Genomic DNA, 22,449 nt, shown 5'->3' with positions numbered 1-22,449 from the left:
AGAGACTCCTGGTCTTGTGTGGGAGCTGGGGGAGGAGGGCTGCTGCGGGAAGAAGGGTGCTGACCCTTCAGCTCTTGCAGGGGGTGGGTTTGGTGATTGAGGGGGGGAATGGCAGGTCCTTGTCCCTACCCTGTGTCCCACAGGCAGAAGGGCCGTGCCTCTGTACCCCAGCCTCACACTGAGCCACAGCCTGGCCTCAACTAAGAGGACAAACGTCTGCGGGGAGCTGTCGCAGAGGAAGAGGAAGGTGGTGCCTGTGTGGATGGGAGCCCATGTCAAAGCAGGGCCCTGGAGCAACCACCTTCCCAGCCAGTAACAATCCCACAGCCTCAGTGTGTGCAGCAGGAGGCTTTATTTTGGTACAGCCCCTGCAGCACCCTGTTGCCCATGTGGCAAGCGGTTCCTCCTGTGGCTCTGCTCTAGGCAAGTAGGAAAGCGTCGTACCAGGTCGGTCACGTCTGCTCTGCTGTACCAGTGTCCTTAGGCTTGAGCAAACACTGCTGGGGGGGGAGGCAGGCATGTGTGCTGCGGGCTGACAGTGCAGCAGCGGTCAGGTCTGGGAGACGCTGGCTGCCCTGACAGCTGGTGATCCTGCCAGTGTCAACACGTGGGTGTGCCAGGCCTCCCTCCCCAATCCGGGCATGCAGAGGACTGTCCCTCCCTCCTTGGCCTCACCCTGTTGGCACTAGAGTGACACAGGTCTGCTCCGTGCTGTTGGTGCGAGTGTCACAGGGAAAGGTTTTCTATTTAAAGCAAGTAAAAACAGACTCTCTGCACCTTCAGGTCTGTGTATAAGCTTTGTCCTTGTTACTGCTCTGTAGGGCCCGGGAATGGTGCAGAGAACTGTCAGCAGGAACAGGTAATTTCAGAGCAAGCTGCTGCAGTTGCTGTGCTGAGAAGCAGAGAGGCACCAGCCCACCTCCAGCGCTGGTGGAGGGAGGTCGGTCCCTGAGAGCAGAACAGAAGCTGCAGGGATGGGCACCCGCTCCCTGTACCCAGCCAGCGCAGTACCTTTGCAGGGACCAGTTGCACCCATCCCCTGCTGTGACGCTTGCCTTGGGGCTGCCCCTTCTGCCACAGGTTATTTTTGGCCATAGTCCTCCAAATGCAGGACTTGCCTGCACTTTCTTTGGGTGGGAGCAGGTAAGGGGAGCATGGGGACAGCTGTCCTGCCTGGGCCAGCTCTGTGCTCCTCTGGGAGATGATGTCCCAGGGTAATGCCAAGCAAAAGCCAGGCAAAGCTAAGCACCACACGGCTTCGCGTACAGCCAGTCTCTCTGGCACAGCCAGACAGGCACTAACAGCATGAGGTAAGGCATTTATTTTCTGCCACTCCAGCAGGAAGGGGGTGAGATGCTGAGGGCTCGGAGTCCAGTTTGAAAGTAACTGTGTGACCTTTGATAAGGTGAGTTGGAAGAGAAAATGGAGATGCTGATGGGAAACCAGCCTTCTCCTGCTACCCTGTGCCTCCCTGTAGGTGATGTGGCTTCATCCTCACCCTGGGGCTGGACAGTGAGGTAAGAGCTATGGATGCACTCGGCTTGCTCCCATTCCTCGGGTGTCCCGCTAGAGATCATTCTTGCAGGAACCTGAAAAGATAGAAAAACAAAAAAAAACACAAAAAAAAATCTAGCAATGTTGTTAGCCTGGGTTCTGGGTTTGGTTCATCTCTTTCCCCAAGAAGGATGAGGTTGCCCTCAGCCTCTGCAAATGTCACCCACACTTGCTGCTTTCCCTTTGCCGAACACCCCTAGGCTGGCTCTGTCCTGACACACTTGGGAGCGTCGCTCTCCTCCCCGGCATGCCGTAATCCTCAACAGCCTCAGCTGGGCCTGGGAAGTCCTGCGCAAAGTGTCCCGAGGAAGTGGGAAAGCCAGTGACAGTAACACTGGCTGCTCCAGGATGGGAGGCTGGGACCAGCCCGTCCCACTGCAGACACAGCGGGTGGCTCTGTGTGTGACAGTAATCGGACACAGGCGCTGCTGGTCACCAAAGTCCCCAGTGTCTGGGGAGCTCCGTGGGCTGGGGAAGGGACCGTGCGGGGTGGCTGCGGCACAGCTGCATGCAGCTGGGGGTCTGTTTGGCCACTAACGGGGTGTAAGTGTCACAGTCGAGCATCAACACGTGGTCACCAGCCTGTGCTGAGCCGGGGGTAATTCAGACTTGGGCTGAAACAGGGCGTACAGAGGTCTGATCTTGTGCCTTCACTGGTGTTTAAGGAAGAGAAAATGATTTTTAGTCCTTACACACATCCCCACAAGGCAGATAATTGGAGGGTGCGGTTGTACCTTTGTATTCAGTTGTGAAATGCTTTGCAAGGTGCAGAAAGCGGATGGCTACTTAAGTCTCCGTGGGATGCCCTGCAAGCCCCAGTGCTGCTGGGGTATGAAAGGACAGACTTGCGTCCTCCATGGACTCCCGAGACCACGAGAGAGACAAAAACAAGTTTTGTTTGCCCGAACAGGCTTGGCAGAAGTAAAGTTCAGGACTTTGGAGTCATCCCTTGGAATAAATCCATGTTACCTTGTGATACAGATCACATTCCTGTCACTAATAATATGTGCAGGGCAATACTAGGAAACCCTGTCTGCCTGAACGCTCAGTGGTTCTGATGATTACCCCTTTCTGAGATGTTTTCTAAGTGTCTATTTGCAGCTACTTAGTCTTCAAACAAGTCCTTTGAAGTCTTTTATATCTAAGCCATTACTGCAAGCAGTGAACTGGGACTGGATATGCCCTGAAACACAGTTTCCCCTTAAGTCTTTCCAAGCACCCATGAGCGCCAGGCTGCTGCTGCACACCAGCACCTGAAAAACGGCCCGGCCGTGCCTAGTTTCTGGGCGTTTCACTGGGATTATTTAATGGGAAAATGAGCTGCAAAGAGCTGGCTATCAACACAGAGTTCCTACAGTTTGTGCTCTACCCTGAGTCAAGCCACATGCCCCAGGGAGAGCGTTGCACCCACTTCAGGGACCCGAGGGGGTGCTGCCCCACTCTGCGGTGCTGTGGGGGAGCACACCAGGCAGGACCCCCCCCCGCCTATGGTCATTTCACACACAACAGCTCCCACCAGTGTCTCTACTTCAGAGTTTGCTACTTGGGAACCCTCTCTGGTCCGCTGCCTGGCAGAGAACTGGTTGGTCTGTAGACTTCAAAAAGAAATGCCTAAAACTTCCCAGGCTCGTAAATCCGCCAGCCTCTGCACGCTCCCTAAACTTTCCTGATTGACTCTTCGGACTGTTAATTTCCTAACAGTTGAGGTTTCTTTTCTAAGGACTAAGTTATAACGGTGCAGGAAGGGAACAGAGCTGGTGAGGGTACTGATGGCCAGACATACCCCACTGCTCAGTGGGCTCCCTCTGCTTCTGCCCCAGAGCCACGTTTCCACGGGCCAATCTTACGATTTTTGGCTACTACAAGGACAGTCAGATGGTGCAGCCATAGAAACAGCTTTGAAATGAAGCTAATGGGCTGTTTGTGTTCATCTTTTATTAATTACAGGCTGATGAGCTTGAGGGAGATATAGATTAATAGTGGCATATGTGTTACTGATCTCGCTGGCCCGCATCTGCTCACCATGGCCAGTGTGAGTGGAGTGAAATACTTCAACCCTGCCTTGTCCAGGCACTTACACGTCTCCAGCCGCTCCTCGAGGAAGGAGATCTGCTCGCTCAGGGAGTCGATTCTGTCCAGTTGCTGGAGGGAGTGGGACAGCCGGCTGATGGGGTCTGCGCCGACGTCCTCCGGCGCAGATGGCATGAGGTTGTGGAAGGGGGCCAGCACCAAATGGAGTTTCTACAGGGAGACGGGGAGCCATGAAGCCCTCCCCAGCCACAAGGACCACCCAGCGGGACGTAGCGTGCTGCCTGCTGGGGTGCACCGCACCGGGGTGGCACACTGGCCCGCTCGAGGGGCTTTGGTTGTGTTCAAAGGACCGCCGGGCTGGAAGAGCTGCTGCGCGGGTGCTGCCGGCAGCGTGGAGCACAGCTGGGATTGCTGTGGCATGAGGCCAGCAGGATGTTAAAAATAGAGCCCGGGCAGAGGAAAACCCTGGCTGCAAACAGCCTGGGGTGGGAGCTGGCTGAGCGGGGCCTCGAGCCGCGGCAGGGCAGGGAGGGCAGGGAGGAGGTGTGTGCTGTCAGCTCACCTGCTCCAGCGCTTCCACTCTGCTCTTCAGGTCTTTCATTTCTTCCTTCATTTCACTGGGGGGACCTGAAAAAGTGACCAAGAAAAGGTCAGTTAGTAAAAGCCCATTGCCCGAGGTGGGGAGAGACATTGCTGCAGGGCTCAGGCCAAGCTCTGCTGCTTTCCACTCCCCTCCTAGTGAGCCCCCAGGGTCAGCCACACTGGGACCAGCCCCCGGAGCATCGATCGGATCCAATGCCTGCTGCAAGTACTGGCATCTAATCCTGCTACTGGAGTACCTGCAACAAAGCGGGGAATTTTTCAGGCAATGGAGTGATGCTTCAAGGATAAGATGTCTGGTGAAGCCTTGTGCCCATGTTGTCATATTAATTAGCACCCGGGTCTGCCCTGTCCCATGGCAAGCACAAAGGTTCGTCCCTGCTGAGGGCCCAGGACAGGGGATAAAGGCTCTTCCAGGCGTTTCACGCGTGATGCCCGTGCTGGCCACAGCGCATTATTACTCACGGTACGAGTTTGAAGTGTCACAGCGCGTACCAAAAGTAATAATGGACCGTCACCAGCAGCGCCCACCGCTCCTCGTGGCTCCAGACTTGCCCTGCGGCAAGGACAATGATGGAGAGAACAGCTGCATCCCGGCCACCACGCGCCACGGATGGGCTCTGTCACCCTCGCAGATGGAGCAGTGGCTGGATTTGTGCACAGGGAGGTTGTTTGGCTGGCAGAGGGAGTCCCAGGTCACTGGGAATAAAGGTGAGGCGTGCTGGCTGTTGTCCCCTCTCCTGTCTCTTGCCAGTCCTGCTCCAGCCACCCTGCGATGCTGAGTGTTAGTCCCAGCTTTCATCAAAGGCCCCGAGCAGCCAGGGCTGTCCTGCAGCGTGGGACAGGTTACCTGCTTGGCTGATGGTTTCTGGCCCAGGGTCTGGCACCAGGGGCTGGCACGCCTTGTCATCGGCAGCGAGGGTGAAGCCGTCCCAGCAGGTACAGCGGTAGCTCCCGGCCGTGTTGATGCAGAGCTGATGGCACCCGTGGCTCTGGCCGGCACATTCATCCACGTCTGAAACCACAGGTACGGCTCAGTGAGGACAGGGGAGGTGAGGAGATGCTCACCGGGGGCAAGGGGCACGGACCGCTCAGCCCTGCAAGCCAGGGTTCTGCTACCCCCGCTAGAGCCACACGGGCTCACACGGGGGGATGCGATGGGACCCCAGATGGAGCCGGCGTTTGGGCACAGCTCTGGGTGCTGTCAGCACTGCGGGGCGTGAGCACAAGATGCACCAGCGCCCGGGACAGCCTTCCCTCTTGCACCCGGCTGGAGTAAACCTGGGCTAACCCCGAGGGGGATCGAGCCTCCTCCCCTCCGCCCACTCCCCCCACAAAAGAGCCAGAAACAAAAGCTGTGGTCAGAAATGTCCCAGCTCTGGCCGGGCGGGCGCAGGCAGCGCTCGGCTCTCATCCTGGATTTACGGCCGGGGTTTTGGTTCCAGCCAGCCGTGGCGAGGAGCTATCAGCCTTTCAAGTGTGTACAAAACCCAGTAACCTCTCCTCACACGGGGGAGTTATTAAAGCTGTTCCCACAAAGCAAAATGAGCTGAACCGCTTCCCACGCCCGGGCGAATCTGTTTTAGGCAGTGGGAAAATCCTTTTCCCCCCCTGCGCTGGAGCTGGAGCTGTCAGCGATGGGCTCAGCCCTGCCTGGCCCAGCGTGGGTCAATGCCACGCGCTCCTCCCTGCCTTACAGGAGGGCAGAAAGCCGGGGAACGCGGTGGCAGGGGTTTGCACCACGCCGGTGTGCCAGGGTCTGCGGAGCACTGCTGCCCTCCACACTGCCTGACCTCCCTGCACTCTGGAGAGGAGCACCAGGCTGCTCTCATGCCGGGGAGGAGCTCAGTGCCTGGAGATGGCCAGGCTTTCCCTCCACCCCCAGATATTTTTGGTTTACAGATTGAGTCTCTGAGTAAACGGGCGTCTTAGTTTACAGCAAGAGTTTACAAAACTTGGGAGATACAAAATCTCCGGCTAACTCCCCGAGTGGAATGGCTGCTGTGCAGAAAGCCTTTTGCTGGCTGCAGAGATAGGCAGAGCCTCTGCTCGCGCCGACCCAGTGGCGCAGCAGCGGAGAGAAAACGTGGATGCCAGGGCTGGGAGCACCAAGACAGCCAAAGGGAGGTCAGAGCTCCCCTGGGAGCCGAACTTCCCGTCCTTTCCTGGCCAGACCATCAGGCATCACTGCCCTGGAGCAAAACATGTTGGTGTGCATGGATGTGTCTGGAGGGGAACGCACTGGTTCCCTTCTGTGGTCTGAGTAGCACCAGGAACGTGCCAAGGCTTGGTGAGGAGCCACGGTGCCGGTCCCCGTCCCCCACCAAGAGGCTGGTCTGTGGGCAGAGCCCCATGGCAGCCCCGCTGCTCCCCAGAGAAGCTCTGGAGCCCGGAGGGGAGCAGCGCGGCTGGTACCTGTCTGGCAGGCTCGCCCCGTCCAGCCGGGTGGGCAGGCGCATCTGCCGGGGAAGGCGCAGGTCCCGCCGTTCTGGCATGGCACCCAGCAGAGAGCTGCAGGACCAAACACAAGCACAGCATCACCGGGCAGCTCTGGGGGTCCCCAGCTCCCTCCCCTGCCACTGTAGATGCGTGGACACACACACAGAGCACACACACATCACAAAACACACCCAGGCACCAGCCCCGGGCCGCGATGCTCTGCCCCAGCCCCGGAGCAGTGGGGTTAAGCTGGCTGGGATGCACAGGGCAAAGGATGGGTGGGATGAGCAGGACCTTGGTTTTGCAGCCTGGAAAGAGGTGCAGGTGCCTGCAGCCAGCACAGCCGGCAGGGAGGAGGGACAACGGGCAGCAGTAGACCCTGGGAAGCCCCTGGTGCCACACTCAGAGCTCATCTGGGGACAGACCAGCTGCTGATGTTTTGTGTTTGTTTTCTGCTGTACATCACAATTGCCTCCTGAAAGCATTTCTCTTCCATTACTGCTGATTTATATGGAAAGGACTTGTTTAATTTATCCTCTGGTAACTATAAAGTTAATAAGCGATCCCAAAGGACAAAGGCCTGCGAGGCTGCAGGGAAAGGCTGGGAATTAATCAGAAATTGAACTACATTTGGTTGGGATGCTGAAAATTTAAATGCTTTCCTACAGGGAGAACCCGCCAGACAGACAGCGTGCCGGTAAATGAGAGAGCTGGCTGCCAGCGCCTCATCCAGGGACCTGAGGTACGCGGCCCGTGGGGTCCGGAGGAGGAGAGCGCTGGCACAGCAGCCTCTTACCTCTGTTGCAGCTGAGCGCGTGGCTGTTAGCCCTGCTCCAGCCGGGACAGCACGAGGCCGCGGGCTGGGGCAGCTGCCTGTATGCCTGCCGGTAGGCAACCCTGTAGATGGTCCTGCAACACAAAGATGGAGCTCAGCCGGGTGATTGAGAACCCACCTCAAGCCCCCCATCCCGCTCCCATACCAGTGGGTCAGACCTGGGGGCCCCTTCCCCACGGATCACGGCAGGACTCCCCCTTTTCACAGCCCCCACGGGTGGCTGCCTCGCTGGGATGGATCCGGCTCCCTCTGAGGGCCCGGGTCGATGGTGCAGGCAGATGCCCTCACCTGTAGGTGCTGCAGAGGCGGTGGCCCTGGCAGGTGGTGAGGTAGGGCTGGTAGACGGGCTGGACGTGGGACTCGGTGTAGGTGGCCGCCTGGTTCTCCGGTGCCGCGGCACAGACTCTGCGGCTGCAGAGAGAGGAGCAGGTCAGACACCGGCTAAAAAACAACCCGCCACTTCGGGGCAAAGGGGCTCCACCGATTTACACCAGCTCAAGACGTGGCCTGACAGTCCCTCTCTACAGAGGGCTATTTAAATGGCAGTGGCTAATTGCCGGAGTGACCTGGGAGGCTACTTCAAGCTGTTTTGGGGCAGCGACACAGAGCTTGAGCACTGAGGGCTGGATGGGCTCTTCCTCCCCATCCCCTGCGCGAAGGCACTGACATGTCCTTGTACACTCACCCCGGCACAGTCCCTCCATCCTGGGAGAGCAGCCAGGGCCCAGATTTAGGGGGTATTTACTCAAAGCAGTTCTCCTTCCATCCATCGCCTCCCTTTCCTTGCAATCCCTCACTTTCTGCATGGATTTTTCCTTTCTGAGACTTTTGCACTCCTGAAACGGATGCCCCTGTCACCAGGAAATTAATGATTCCACAGGAAGGGTCAGGCTCACCACAAAAAGGTAGAGGCCAGACGAAAGTCGCCCTCCAGTCTTCCTAAGATAACTGCGATCTAGTCAAAAACTTTCCCAAGGTCAACAGCCAAAGTGGTCTGGGTTAAAGATTCTTTTGGTTTTTTTCAACATTTTCCAGCCCAAGCAGGTCAGTCCCACTGAGGAACTCGCCTACTTGTCTCAGCCTCCCAGCCCAATTAGAAACTAGAATAAAAAGCCTGGGAATTAGCATGGTCATCAGATGGCTTCCATTAACTCCAGAAAACTCCTCTCAGCCTCACTGATTAATGCTATAGAAGAAGTAATTTTTAAATGGCAATTGTTTGCTTTGCAAAATTTAGAATAAAGCTATAGCTGCAGCCTGTGCGTGCGAGCGAGGAATTCAGCCTGTGGTTTTAGTCACAAGCAGAATGCAAAAGGTTTAACACTAGAGGAGAGTATTTCGATGTAAAAACAAACTTTGTAGAAAATGTGAGCTGTATCTGGGGGGGTGGGCCTTGAGCTCGAGCTGCTTTTGGCTGGGGAAGAAACTGGGGCACCGAGCTCTGGGCTTCTGGACCCAGCAGGAGCTGAGCTGTGCCTGCCCAGGCTGTGCTGGGATCCAGGGCGCCGTGTCACCCCCATTTCCCGGAAAGGGAAGGGGAATTGCTGGACCTGCCATTCTCGGGCTTGCAGGACCGTGACCACAGCCACCACAGCAGCCCAGGGAGCACAGGGCATGGTGGGCAACAACCCACCGGGGCTCTCCATGCCTGTGTTCCCTGGACGGTGCCTCCTCTCAGGGCTGGGAGGCTGCATCCTCCTTTGATGGCTCATTTGCACAGTTTGATTGGCACGATAGCAAGATTGCGCCCCTATTTTTGTGCAAGGATGTGCTTGAAAGAGACAATAATAATTGACAAAGAGTTCAGGGCCTGTTTAGCTTTTGACTCTCCCAGACAAAAAGCCCAGAGTGTCTTTGTGTCCCCTGCATGGAGCTAAACGGAGCCAGGGCGTTTTCTCTGAGAGGTTTTTTCGCTTCAGTGACAAAGGAAACAAGCACCAGCAAAGGGCTACCAAGCCCTGGCTGCCCCAGGAGGACTCAGCTGAGTCTTTTCCCACCTCCTCGCCAGTCCGGCGAACTGCCCACGCAGATGCAGCCGGCTGGCTGAGCGGGGCTCTTCATCACCCAGAGAGGATGTGCCTCGCCATGATGTGCAGATGGGCACGCCTGGACAAAAAGCAGACAAAAAGGGGCTTACCCTGCCCGGGCAAAGCCATCCGTGTTGGTCACAGTGAGGATGAGGAGGAGTCCCGAGAGGAGGCAGCCGGTGCGGTGCATGTCCCGTCTCTCCTGCGGCGCCCTGGGCTGTGCGGCACGACCAAGTCTCGCTCTTTGGTGGGAAGCGCTGGCTCCTACCGCATGTCTCGCCCTTCAGCGGGGAGTCCTGCAATCCAGAGAAGAGCACTGTGAGCATGTGATGTCCACCCCCAGCTGGTGACAACTGACAGAGCCATGGGGACAGGGATGGCCACATCTCCCGGGGTCAGAGGGGTGGCACCGAGTGTGCACAGACCCTCCAAGGGCAGCAAAGGGGCTGGGGCAGGAGCACACTTGCTGGCAAGAGAGCAGTGTGACAAGCCAAAACACAGGGGAAGAGGGGACACGAGGGACCCGTGAACCCCTTGCAAGGAGGGAGCTCCTGCGGGAGCAAACCCACTTTGTCCCACTCAAGTCACTGGTGTGGCAGTGATTTACCCCAGGGGGACGCCTGGCCTGGCACACAGGAGATGCTCTCGTGGCACCAGGGGCCACACGGTCGCTTGTCGAGTGGCAGGGAAGGGACCTGTATTGCATGAAATACAGTGCCCGCTCCTGAGAGAGAGGGCAAAACAATGGCCCGTAATTTCTTAATCCATACGGCATTGTAAAGCTGCGTTTTCCCACCACATAACATGCTGAAATCTGATCTTCTTCTCTTTAAAATACAAGTTCTTGCCAGGGAAAAGTGCTGTAAGGGCCATATGTACCATCTGTGGAGTCAGAACTAACCGAGTCATGAATAAAGAGGCTTTGATTTTCTATCACGGGACAAATATGAAACAAGGCTGAAGAAGGTCAATAACAATATCTAATTTAAACAAAACAGTTGGCCTCCGGATGGCAGCAGTTAAAGGAGGAAGAAATTAAGAAACCCACCTTAAATCTATGCCAATTAAAGAAAGAATCAGTCTTTCTGATTAAACCTTGAGAAAGGAGTGGCTTTATAAGAGGCAAAACAAAATGAAACCTCCTTCCGAAACTGCAAATACAGTGAGCTGCAAATAAACTTTCTAAAATCCACAGGTGATGTGGGATGGGGGATTGCAGGTTCATCCCCAAACTCCTTCAGGACAACTCCTGACTCCGACACAAGCTGTTGAGGATAACTGGCATAACCATCCCAGATCTATAGACCCTGCAGGTCTCAAAGCCCTTCTCCAAGGCGCTCAGTATCATCTTTTCCTTTGTGCAGGTGAAGAAACTGAGGCACAGAGAGATGCAGACCCACATCTGGAGATAAACCAGCGTCCTGGCTTGAGGGACAACCAGCCTGGTGCCTTCCTGCCCCTTAATATCGAACACCTTGTGCATGTTTCCATGCAGTGACAGAGGCGGACAGCTGGCTGGGCAGCCCCTTCCCTCCTCACCCAGCCGGGGACGCAGCTCGGTCCATGAGCTGAGCAACAGGCAGGGGTTGTGTCACAGCACAGCGACTGTATCGCTACAGAACACCATCAGGACCTCATTCAGTCCCTGAATTCAGCGGTACTGCGGAAGCTGAGGGTCTGGCTCCAGGACAGGGAGGGATGGCAACGTGCCCACCCTGCTCCTACAGCCATACGAGCTATTCCCATGGAGCTGCAGCCCAGCAGGGAACTGCAGATGCCCGGGCACATTTTAACCTCCGTACAAGCTCAGCTTTGAGGATGTAAGGGGGATTTTGGTGATATAAAGCCTGTAGTCCTCTATCCTCCTCCAAACGTAGCAATAAATTTCATCTTCTAATGATTAATATATGGTATCTCCACCAACAGGAAATCAAATCTTGGTTGACCTGCAGGGAAGTTTTAAAAAAATAGTGAAGAAACCTTCTTTTTCCCTAGTCCTCCTGGAGACGTCCCAGGGACACCAGCATACAGAGACGTACTAACTCCCCACCGCTCAGCTAGCCAGCTTTTCCCAGGGCTATACTGGGACACATATTTTCCTCACAATCACAGATCCCCAGACTAGCGGTGCTTCTCCAGAAGTCTGTAAGTCAAACTCTGCCAACCATCTCCATCCTCCCACAGGATTCCCGTGACTGCCATGGGAGCTTTCCCTGCGGGGAAGGCAAGAAACGCAGGGCACGAGCCTAAAATATAGATGGTTTGTTTTTTTCTCTTTGAAATGGAGCAGCGTTGCCCTACCTCAAGTGGTCAGAGTATCCCTCTGGGTCATAAAATTATGATTGCTTCATACCAGAAAAAGTTTCAAAAGGGAAAATATTATAGTCTATATTTGTCTTTTTCATGAGTTTATGAAAATCAGCCTCTTTAAAGCCACTGAAGATGCTCCAACCTGTTGCCGCTACCTGTTCTCATACACAACTTTTAAAGCACATAACTTAAGGAAAATCCTTTCATGATTAAGAAAAAAAAATATTTTTTTTTTATCACTGCCTTTCTAGTCTCTCAGATGAAAAGGTGAAGGTCCATGGTCTGGCAAGTGAAACCATGTGGGTGCATCTGAGCTTCTTCTGTTTCACGGCGCAGCAAAGTCTCCTCGGCGGGCCATGTGCTCCTGTAAGTCTGGGGGTCCCTCTCCCGCCAGCCAGAAATGTTCCTGTAATGCTCCTAAGTCTCCCTTTGCCTAACCCACCTCAGCAACCAGCGGGAAAACACATCCCACCGCATGGGTGATCCGTGCTTTGGCCAGTTCTGCCCATGGAACCAAGGCTAAAACTCCAGCTGATGGCAGTAGGAGGAATCGGAGTTTGTCAGGATAGTGGTGCAAGAGAATCTGGTCCCTCAAGAGGATGAAATTCCCCTCACAAGAACACAACAGCTGCACTTTTTCAAACAGCCTGGCCTGGTTCTGCAGGTGACACTGCAGCTCCCGACTGCGCACCAGACCTGGTCTGTGCCCTCAGAGCCAAACCCTCTTGGAGGGGGTCAGCATCAGCAGCAGGGAGATGGATTTTCCCCTTACAAACACCTCCAGCTGTTCTCTGCGCAGGCTGCCATGCAGGCACCGCGGAGCGCGGGCACAGGGATGCGGGCAGGACGGAGCAGGGCACTGGGACAGGGACACCGCAGAGCAGGGCGCAGGGACGGGGACACCGCGGAGTGGGCTGCGGGGATGCAGGCACCGCGGAGCCGGCTGCAGGGGTACGGCAGCGCGCAGCAGGGCGCAGGGACGCGGGTATCAACGGAGCGGGCGGCGGGGACACGGGTACCGCGGAGCGGGCTGCGGGGACACGGGTATGACGGAACAGGCTGCGGGGACACGGGTACCGCGGCACCCGGCGCAGGGATGCTCACCCCGGCCCGCAGCAGGCCGAGCCCCGCTCCCCCGGGCTTTCCACCCCCCGGGGCAGGCGAAGAAGCCTCCGGGGCACCTCCCGGGCCGCCCACCCCCCCAGCCCTGCCGGGACCCCCGGGCGCTCCCGCTGCGGCAGGGAGTCCCGCTCCGCGGAACGGCCCCCGCTCCCCGCTCCCCCCCGTCCCTCCCCGCCGGAGGATGCGGCCGCGGCCCCCCCAGGCCGTGCCGAGCCCCCCCGGGCGGCGCCCGCCGGGACTCACCGGTGGCGGCGGCGGTTGCGGAGCCGCGGAGTCGCCGCCGCGCCGCGGCCCCCCGCGCATTTCCTCCCCCGGCCCGAGCCGGTCCCTCCGCCCCGGCCCAATGAGCTCCCGGCGGGGAGGAAAGCGGAGCCTCCCGGCCGGGGGGAAGCGCCGGGGCCCGGGGAGCCTCCGCCTGCCCCCGCCCCGCCGGCCCCCGCCGGCCGCCACCTGCCCCCGCGCCCCAGCTGAGGTGCCCCGGCTCCCCGGGGGACGTGCAGGGACAGGGCAGGACCCACGGAGAAGCCCAGTCCAGAGCAGGAGGACATGCTGGGCATTGTGCCCCACATGTTGTCCCTGCCGCGCTGGCCCCTCTGCAGGATCCCTGCCCTGGATTGATCTGGAGCCTTACCTGCAGACTCTCTACGGCAGGCTGAGCCCCGCAGCCTCACCAGCCCGTGTCTGCATGCCCCACTCTACAGGGGCACAAGGTCCCTGACCCCCTCCACAGCCCAGGGATTAATGGTAAGAGAGGGAAAGCCCAGCATAACCCCCAGCCCCTCACCCAGGGGTGTTCAGACTCCCAGGTGAAATGGTCCATCACCAGTGCAATGGCCAGGGCAAATTTATTTCTCTTTGCTAAAAAATACTGTAGCTGGTTCTGCACTGCCCAAGAGGACATCTAATTATAAAAGGAGACATCATTTTTCCCTAGGTTAGAGACCTAACACGGGTCCTTAGCCTCCCACCGTGCCCCGTTAATCCCTCCGAGCTCATTACAACAGCAAAGTCATCCAGAACTGCCAGGACAGGGAGGCTGGTTTCCAGCAAGCCCTAAAGGATGCTTAAGGGATTCCTTGGACACCCCCCGTAGCCATGGAGATTCCCGAATTCCATACATGGACCCACGCAAGGCACAGCTCCGCTGGCTTCCCAACACCTGCCCCAGGACAGATTGGGCAGGCCGATCCCCCAGCTGCCTGCAGGCTTCTCGGGTTAAACGCCCAGTTATTTATCGAAGCAAATTCTGCAGTTTGGTTTGTGCCAAACTGCCACTTGTTTTGTCTACATTTTTCTCGGGAAAATTAGAGCACAGAGGCTTATTGTTTTTCAAATGACTTAGGCGCCTGCCCATGCACAGAACCAGCCTTAAAGATCGCAGGGGTCTGATGTACAAATGAAAGGCAGGATACAACCCCCTGGGAATATTTGTTCCCATTAAGCTTTGCAATTTTTTTTTTTTTTTAAAAGCATGTAGGCATTTAAAGGAAATATTTACCAGTTAAACAATAATGGCTCCAAAAGAGCAACTGAGATCACTGGCCCGTCCCCTGTGTTTCCTCATGGATACGCTGAGGCTGCTGATTGAACTGGAGCTGTCTCGGGTCGCGCTGCGCCCTCCAGGGAAGCTGATGGGTGCAAGATCTGCTGGCGTAGGGCTCTCGGGTGGGCCCGTGTAAAAGGAGCATAAACTGCTTTGGTGAGATCCTCCCCTGGGGAAGGGAGCAGAGCAGAGGGGAATCAGCTCTGGGATGTGCCGGTAAGGATGGAGCTGCATTGCCGGGGCGGACCGAGCGCGTGGGAGACGGGATCCCTCCCAGCAGTAAGGGCAAGGCTAGCCGATGCTGGTGGAAGCGCAGCTCCACGTTACACAGCATCTCACATGGCACAAACAGGTTTGCTCGCTCTGCCTGGATCCAGCCAGCCTCTGGGGAATGATTCCAGCTCACTTAATCTCATAAGCACGAAGCACAGGCAACTTTTCCCAAGAGCCTCGAAGGGACAGTAATTATCTCATTATGCAGAGAGTGTTATTGTTTTTTTCTGGTGCATGGGGGAGATGAACAGAGCCTGATACTCGACTTCCCAAATAATTGCAAAATGCATTTGGAAGCCAATTGAAAGCTTCTACATCAGACCATACTGAAAGCACAGGATCTAATTTCACGGCCGAGAAACTCACCTTATCTGTGGTGCTCCGTCATTTGTCCTGGGCAGGGATCCTTTCCTTATGGAACATCTTGGTTTCTTACTGTCAGAACAGAAAAAGCCCGCTGTTACGCTCCCCTTGTCATGCAGGCAGAGATCAGTGATCCAGCCCTTGCCCATGACGGACCTGGTGTGGGGTTCCTTGGATACTCCCAAAGGTTCTTGCAGAGTGGGGTGGAGGATGAACGCCGGACCGTGGCCACAGAGTGCCTGTGTCAGGCATTGGCACTGAGCTCACACCCCAAAGCCTCGCTGGGCACCCTGATACCAGAGGTAGAGCACCCGTCCCTTCCCTCCTGGGCAGCACAGGCTGCACAGAGGGGGCTTTAGGAGCATCCTATAGGTCCTGGTCCTCCCCTCACTCACAGGAGCTTGCGGTGTAGGTCACCTTGCTGTGACCCTGGTGGGAAAGGCCAGGCAGAGCCACGGTGCCTTGGCACCCTTTGGGGCTGAGCAGGCAGGGATATGAGCAAGGGCGGAGCAGAGCAGAAGCTCTGGTTCCACCTGACGCCGCAACAGGGCTTCACTGAACCCCGAACCATCCCCTCCAGCAGGATTCCCAGGGCCCAGGGATGGGATTTTCCAAGAACCCGAGAGACAAAAGTGCCCTGCTCCTGCTGACACTCTCCTAGGTGTATCCAAGTTTCCTTACACTGACGTGTGATCTCATCTGCTGTGCCGCAACACTGTATTTTACCATCTTCAGTACGTACACATGCTCATTTAAGGGCACAGATTGCCCAGGCAACCAAAGGTAAACCTGGTGGTGAGAAAGGGGATGGACTTGCTGGCACCCAGCGTCCCACGCAGCGCTCAGCTCCTTGTGGGACAATGACACCCAGCACAGGACGAAGCACACCGCCATTCAGGGAGTCCATTAGAGCCTTCTCAGCCATCAGACAATTAGTCCCGAAGCGCTCTGCCACATTTTAAAATTCTGTGAGTATTTTAACTGCAAAATGTTTGCTTTTCAGTTCCACTTACTCGGCCAAATCTTTGCTCAAGCAAATACCCATGTCAGCTGCTTAAGAACTGCATATAACCATTAAAACAGCATTTAATCCTCCACTCTTAGGGAGGGTTCGGTGTCTTACATGCTAATATTCAGTACGCTGGGAGGAAATCCCCCAAGACACTGCCTGGCAGAGTTCCATTGAAAGCAGGGGAGTGATGCCAGTTCAGAGTGGGGGAAGATCAGATCTGTTGGCTCTGTTAATATCGGCGTGATGAGCAGGATTTTGGCTCCTGACTGCAAGTCTGTCTGAATTTGAAGTCCTCCCTGCACCAGTGTTTTACATGTTTTCTCCAAAGCTTTCTCCCTTGCGCACGCTAGAAGCGTACTCCCACGACATCTAATATTAATGCCTGTCTCCAGGCCAAGAAAGAAATGTTTCTGTTCAATCACTCTCTTAGTTATAACAATGCCCAAATCTCCTCAGCTCCCACTGGTTTTATCACCAGTATGAGCTACGGAGGCACGCTGAGTGCTGGCCCAGAGCAGATCCCGGGCTGAGCACTGGGCTGGCAGCAAAGGTGAGATTTTTACCCACCTCCCCATTTCTAGAGCCCGTCCCGCAGACCTGCCAAGCACAACACACTCGCCCTGGCAGCAGCACCAGATCCAGCATCACCCTGAGAGCATCCGTGGTGGATGAGGGCTGGAGGGGCGGGCTGGGCTTCCAGCCAGCCGCCTGTACGGTAGGTGAGCTCAGAGGGGCTGGGGTGGAAGGACTCAATTTTGCTATGGCTCTGCAGGCATGAAAAAGGAATGATTAACAGAGGAGAATTAATAGGAGATGAGCGCTAAGGTCCCACATCAGGAGCCCTCTCTTAAGAGAGGGGTGCTTACAGCCCATCACGGTAAATGGGACGTGCCCAAGCACACGAGCACTTCCCCAGGCTGGGGCCAGAGGTGCTGAGGTGGCAGATGGAGGCAGATGGATGGGGAGACAGACAGAAGAGTGACACACATACAGATGCAAAACTTTTCAGCTACTACAAGCCACGGCTGACCCCGTACCTGCTGTGTACAATGGGCTCTCGCTGGCCTCTGCAGGGGTCTTGTACAGAACTGGAAGCGCTTGCTAAAGCCATAGGAATTTTTGGTGCTTCTGAAGAAAGAGGGAATGGCTTTTCCTGTTTTAGGACAAACTCTTCTGCTCAGGCTTTTCATACGGCTGTTTGTAAACTTTACACTTAAGTTCAGGCTTTGGAGCAGCCCCTGTTCTGCAGAGCTCTGTAAGGAAAACGACCTCCCACTATTCTATTATGTCCCATATTGTTCCCGGTTGCGTCAGCTGCAGACCAGTTATCTCAGTGGAAATCTAGAGGAGTCCATTGATGTCAGTGGGATCAAAGCAGGTCAAACCAAGAAAAGTACTTGGCCCATAGCTCTTGGTCTGTCGTCACCAGTTGCCCAGTGCTATGCATATTATGACCGAGATCTGATTCCCACAAAGTGATATTTTTTTTTTGCCTAAGGACTTCACAAGCATTAATCGCCTCAGGACCGGTATGTAATAACTTAAAGCGACCACAGAGACATACAGCAGCCCAGCTGTACCTGTGCAAAAACAAACGTGTGAACAGGACAACATCCCGCAGCCAGGTTTATTTTCCCTTATGTGCACACAGATGAGTTCTTATTTACATTTAGAGCAGGCAGTAATGCTGCTGCGCAAAAGCTGGGAAATGATTCATCTCACCCAAGAATAAACTGAATTTCGCGTCTTTCTGTGAAATTTCCCTGGAAAAAGTGGTATTAGTCAGCAGGGAATCGCCCCCACCCTGCCATTCCCCTCTGCGTTTTCCCAGTGAGTCGCTCCCCGAGGAGCGCACGGGAAGTGCGGTGGGAACAGCTGTGAGTTGCGTGCACAGCTCGGTCCCTTCCTCCCGGCCAGCCCAGTGAGCAGCTCAGGAGAGAGCATTTTGCGCAAGACTGGTTTTTGCTCTGGTTATCCTTCTCTAGCCGGAGGAAGTCTCCAGCTCCATAAACCTGCCCTAAGCGGAGTTCCTCTCTGCAGTCACCTCCCAGGCTACGGGCAGGACGGGAATCCAAGCGTTCACTTTGGGAGACAGGACAGAGAGTGAAATTACATTTCTGATCATCCTCTTCTGTTTGCAGAGACCCTTTCCTTTTCTTTCCCTGTCTGAGAGACAGAGAAACCTCAAGTTAAATCTTCCCTTGTGTTTCACCATGCCCTTCTGCTGCTGGTGCGACTGTGAGTCAGGTTCGTTTACTCTAATTTGTTGCAGTTTGTAAATCTGTCTCCCCAGAGCCAGCCCCATCTGCAGCAGTAGAGTCTGGGAAATGGCTCAAATGAGCTTGCAGCCCAGATTCAATTTCTCTTCCTTACCTCTAGGGAAACTTGTGCAGAGCTGGTAGTTCAACAGCATAGAGGGGGACTAACTCAATCAGCAGAATGAATGCGGGATCACAGGGAATAACATTCCAAACCTGCCAGAGCAGACTCAGTGTTTTCTGCTGCTGCCCGGAGGAGAGGCGGATTTTCGAGGAGGCCCAAAGTCCAGCCACTGCATCTGGGCTTCTGTCTTGCACAGCTTCCCAAGTGGTGGCAGAGCTGCCCAATCTGCTTTTAAATTAATTTTATCACTGAGCAAGCCTTGTTATTTCTTTTTATGTTTGATTCTCTGCCCAGCAAATTGATTCCGTGAATGTTAGACCCCGGGAAAAAGGTTATTTCAACTGAGAGCCGTTCACTGGCGTGGTCCTGCTCCATATTCCTGCCCAGCCAGCCGGTGCCTGGGTATCCCAGCTGCTCCTATCCACAGCCAGCCTTTTATCCCCAAAAACCCCAGGTCCTTCACTGAAAGCTTCCTGCCTGCACTGTGCAATGCCACAGATTAGGACAGCAGGACCCACACGTCTGCAGGTAGCTGAAAGCAGATAGCACGCAAATCACCCAGCTCCACGGTTATAAATGCGAGAGGCTTTGCTGAACTCCTGGCATGCAAACACGGGCACGCTGCAGGCTCGGCCGTCAGCCAGTGCGAGCCGCAGGGCTGCGGGAGAGCAGGGACGATCCCTGCCTGCAGCCCTGTCCTGCCTGTGTCCTGCCTGCATCTGGGAGCCCAACTCTGCCGCGGTGCCATATCAAATCAGATTCACCAAGAATCGCGGTGGTGCCGCTCGCTCGCAGCTGCACCATAAAGGAGGGCAGCCGGGGGAGCACAGATGGAAGGATGAACAGCATGGCATGGTGCCGGAGGTGTTCAGAGAGCAGGCGGGTGGAGAAAGAGAATGAGTTACAGAAAGAAAAGAGGCTCGCTAAGAATTTCCAAGTGTCTCGCAGGTATTTGTGCAAGTGTTCGCAGCCTTCCTCTACATGCGCAGGAGGTAAAATTTACCCTCTGAGTTCTCCCCTCCTGAAAAACAGCCTGAGTGCCAGTGGGGTGAATTAAAAATAATAGTGCTGCTGGCTGGGCTGTGCTCCGAGCAAGGCAGCGCTGGAGACGCTCCTCGGCTCAGCACGTGCGTGGCTGACAGCGGAGCCAGCCTCGCTGGGAGCAGCCGAAGGATGCTTTGAAACCTCCTTTGCTCAGGCAGCCCTTTGCCAGCGCTGTGTTCTACCAGCCCCTGAGGCTCCCGCCATCGTCACCTCCTGGGGTGGTACAAAAGCCCACCCTGGAGCCCGTGGGGTCTGGCCTGGCAAGGACACACTCCCGCTGCCCCCCCAGCGCCAGCTCCCCATCCCGTCCCGTCCACCTCATCCCCACCGCGGTGACAGCCATGGGCTCGTACGGTACCTGAGGTGCCCTGCTGTCCCCTGCCGTGCCAGGAGCAGCCCCGCCGCTGCGCTCCACCATGGCTCCCGGCGGCCATCCCTGCCTGGCCGCCCTGGCTCCAGCCGGCCTGGACACCCGCCTTGCGCCCCCAGCATGGCCGGCCGCCGGCCACGCACAGGCAGGAGGTGGCTGCTGAGGTGGAAGGGCGGCTTTTTATGCTTTTCTTCCTGTATAAATCAGGCCGGGGATGGACAATCCCAGACAGGACTTCCTGTGTGTGTTGTGCGCTGATAACGGGCGCCACGAGGAGAACAAACACGGCCGACCCGCGCCCGGAGGGGGAGAGGGGCCGCGGGGCGGCACCCCCACACCGTGCCCACTGGGGATAGCCACGGTGTGCCGAAATGGAGGGGAGGCAGCCATGCCTCCCTGGGGACACAGGGAGGGAGAGGGCCACCCAGCTGGGCTCCCTGCCTGCACCTCACACCAGGCCTAAGATGGCTGCTGCCCCCCCCCCTCCTGCCTTGCTGGCATGGGGGATGTTTCGGCAGCCCCCACCACAGCCACCCATCATTCCACCTCAGAAGGGGTGGGTGGGGGGCCAATGGGGACCCCCACAGCACCAGGGCCTCTCTCCCAGCCCCTGCCAAGCATGGCGGGGCCAGCAGCCATCTTCTCAAGAGGGGGCCATGTTGGCATTAGGCGCCAGTGGGGCATGTCCTGGGGTATTTGCGACCCCCCTGAAATTTGGGTTACAATGCAGTGGTCAGTCAGTCTGTGTTGGATGCCTTGTCACCCTCATCACACTGTCCCTGTGTTGGCAAAGAGCGAGGTACAGGCAATTTGGACCACTGAACCATCAGGACATCACCCAGCAAAGATGGCGTGAGCGGGCAGCAGAGAGGGGCATGGAAACAACTGCCCCAGCTCAGTAATTTTCAAGGCCATCCTGGTGCAAAGCTGATTGTGATTTCAAATTTAATATAAGTGTATGTGTGACCTTGGTTCTGGGAAGCCAAAGGAGGAATAGTACACATTTTGATTGGAATTTGAAACTTCACTCCAGACTTTATGCTAGGAAAGGAGACATTTTGGAACATGAGGGCTGTGGAGGTGGTAATTCTTTCTTGATTCTCTTAGAGGACACGATCAGGCCACCAAGCGAGTGACCCCATGGCTGGCTGTACGCTTTCCTCCTGTCCTGGCAGAATGCATGGCGTGGGTCTGGGGGCATGTGTCTTCTGGGGCTCCCCTGGAGCCACATCCCTGGGGACATGGACGTCATCCATGTCCCCAGCTTGTGCCACACATGCTGGGGTCCTCTCGGTCTGGGCGGCACAGGGCACTTGTGCGCAGGCTTACGGTGGATGATTACTCCCACCCTTATTCAGCAAAATATTACTCTGGGCAAGTCCCCTGGGAGATGCAAAATATCCCTGTGTTTATTTATATAAATGCACGGCTAAAGAAAGACCCCACTTGTTTTCCTTGGCAGACAGGTTTTTAAAGGCTGTTTTCTGCCGCCCATCATCTTCTCCGGCAATAGGTGATTTTAAACGGCGTGCTGCTTTCTGTGAGCATCGCCGCTGATGGACTCCCTGGGAGTGCGTCTGTCCGGGGGAGTCTCTTCTAGGCACACGTGTGTGGTTTGTGCTCGGTTGGGCATGAAACGCTGTGTGTGTTTGTGTGTGCATGCGACATTAACCTGTAGGGAGGGTCTGTCTCCGTCCGTTTTTGTGCTCAGCACTGAGCTGAGCTTTAAGCAGCAGCTCCCTATGGAAAGTTACAGGGCTTGCATGGACAGCACACGCTGCCTGCGCAAAGAGGCAGCACTGGATGCTCCTTTCAGATCAGAGATGCTGGACACTGGAAGCTCAGGTCCAGAGCTGACAGCTTGCTCCACCCTCAGCAGACACACAGGCTCAATCCTGCAATGTGCAGAGCCTTCACAAAGGTGCCCAGCATCCTCACATTCCCCTCTACCTCCTCCAAAACTGAAGCCAATGAACTTTGGGGAAAACCCTAGACCCAAATTTTATCAGTGGCAGCAACCACCGCTTGGCCCTACGCCATCTGCCCCGTGTCCCCTGCCCCGGGATGGACACAGGTCACGGTGCATGGCAGGGACATCGCCCACCCACCCCTCCACACGCACGCAGAGCCGAGCACGGAGCGGGACCGCTGTGGCCTCGGCTGTGGAGCCGCAGGAATGAAACGGGATGTGTGGAAAACGCTTCCTGTTTACCCAGTCTCTAGTATCTTTAGTAGAAGCTGCCGGAGCGGGAAGCGGTCAGCAGGGGCTATATGAACGGGTATTTTTAAATTTGAAATCATGACACTTCATCTTGCAGAGCCGCCGCTACCCTCCTGTGGAAGTCGGTGCTGGGGAAAACCTGGGCGTCAGCCAAGGCTCAGTTACGGTGTGTGAGAGGGAGGGAGCCGCGGGGTGTTGGTGCCGCACACCGGGCCATGCGTGGCCTTGCCCACAGCCCTGCCGCTGCTTGCACCTGCCCATCATCCCCAAACCTCCCGCTGGCGTCCCCTCCAGCCCATGCTGAGGCACAGGCTCCCTGGCAG

General features: G+C 56.1%; 1 protein-coding gene across 6 annotated transcripts; it reads right to left on the bottom strand.

Moving 5' to 3' along the window:
• Positions 1 to 1,306: 1,306 nt before the first annotated feature.
• Positions 1,307 to 20,059, bottom strand: EGFL7 (EGF like domain multiple 7). Of its 6 annotated transcripts, XM_074608331.1 has the most exons (11): positions 19,894 to 20,059; positions 15,101 to 15,169; positions 14,417 to 14,630; positions 9,597 to 9,782; positions 7,748 to 7,870; positions 7,421 to 7,533; positions 6,601 to 6,696; positions 5,036 to 5,200; positions 4,148 to 4,212; positions 3,633 to 3,795; positions 1,307 to 1,589 (listed from the first exon to the last, which is right to left on the bottom strand). In XM_074608331.1, the coding sequence occupies exons 4-11, from the start codon at positions 9,674 to 9,676 to the stop codon at positions 1,567 to 1,569; spliced, it is 828 nt and encodes a 275-aa protein (XP_074464432.1). In that variant the 5' UTR covers positions 9,677 to 9,782; positions 14,417 to 14,630; positions 15,101 to 15,169; positions 19,894 to 20,059; the 3' UTR covers positions 1,307 to 1,566. The 6 variants fall into 6 exon arrangements, with proteins under 6 accessions (XP_074464432.1, XP_074464431.1, XP_074464427.1 ...); XM_074608330.1 differs by lacking the exon at positions 14,417 to 14,630; XM_074608326.1 differs by lacking the exon at positions 14,417 to 14,630 and having other exon boundaries at positions 1,307 to 3,795; positions 19,894 to 20,034.
• Positions 20,060 to 22,449: the final 2,390 nt, after the last annotated feature.

Source organism: Larus michahellis, chromosome 15 (assembly GCF_964199755.1).
Source record: "Larus michahellis chromosome 15, bLarMic1.1, whole genome shotgun sequence".
Taxonomy (NCBI): domain Eukaryota; kingdom Metazoa; phylum Chordata; class Aves; order Charadriiformes; family Laridae; genus Larus; species Larus michahellis.
Note: the sequence above shows the minus strand (reverse complement) of the source record. Positions and strands in the feature narration are given on the sequence as shown.

Coding starts and splice junctions, on each gene's coding strand:
- EGFL7 (XM_074608326.1), bottom strand. CDS start 9,676: ATGCACCGCACCGGCTGCCTCCTCTCGGGACTCCTCCTCATCCTCACT. Junction 5,201..6,600: donor GGGGCGAGCCTGCCAGACAG/GTACCAGCCGCG, acceptor CTGTGGTTTCAG/ACGTGGATGAATGTGCCGGC. Junction 4,213..5,035: donor AGAAACCATCAGCCAAGCAG/GTAACCTGTCCC, acceptor TCACTTTTTCAG/GTCCCCCCAGTGAAATGAAG.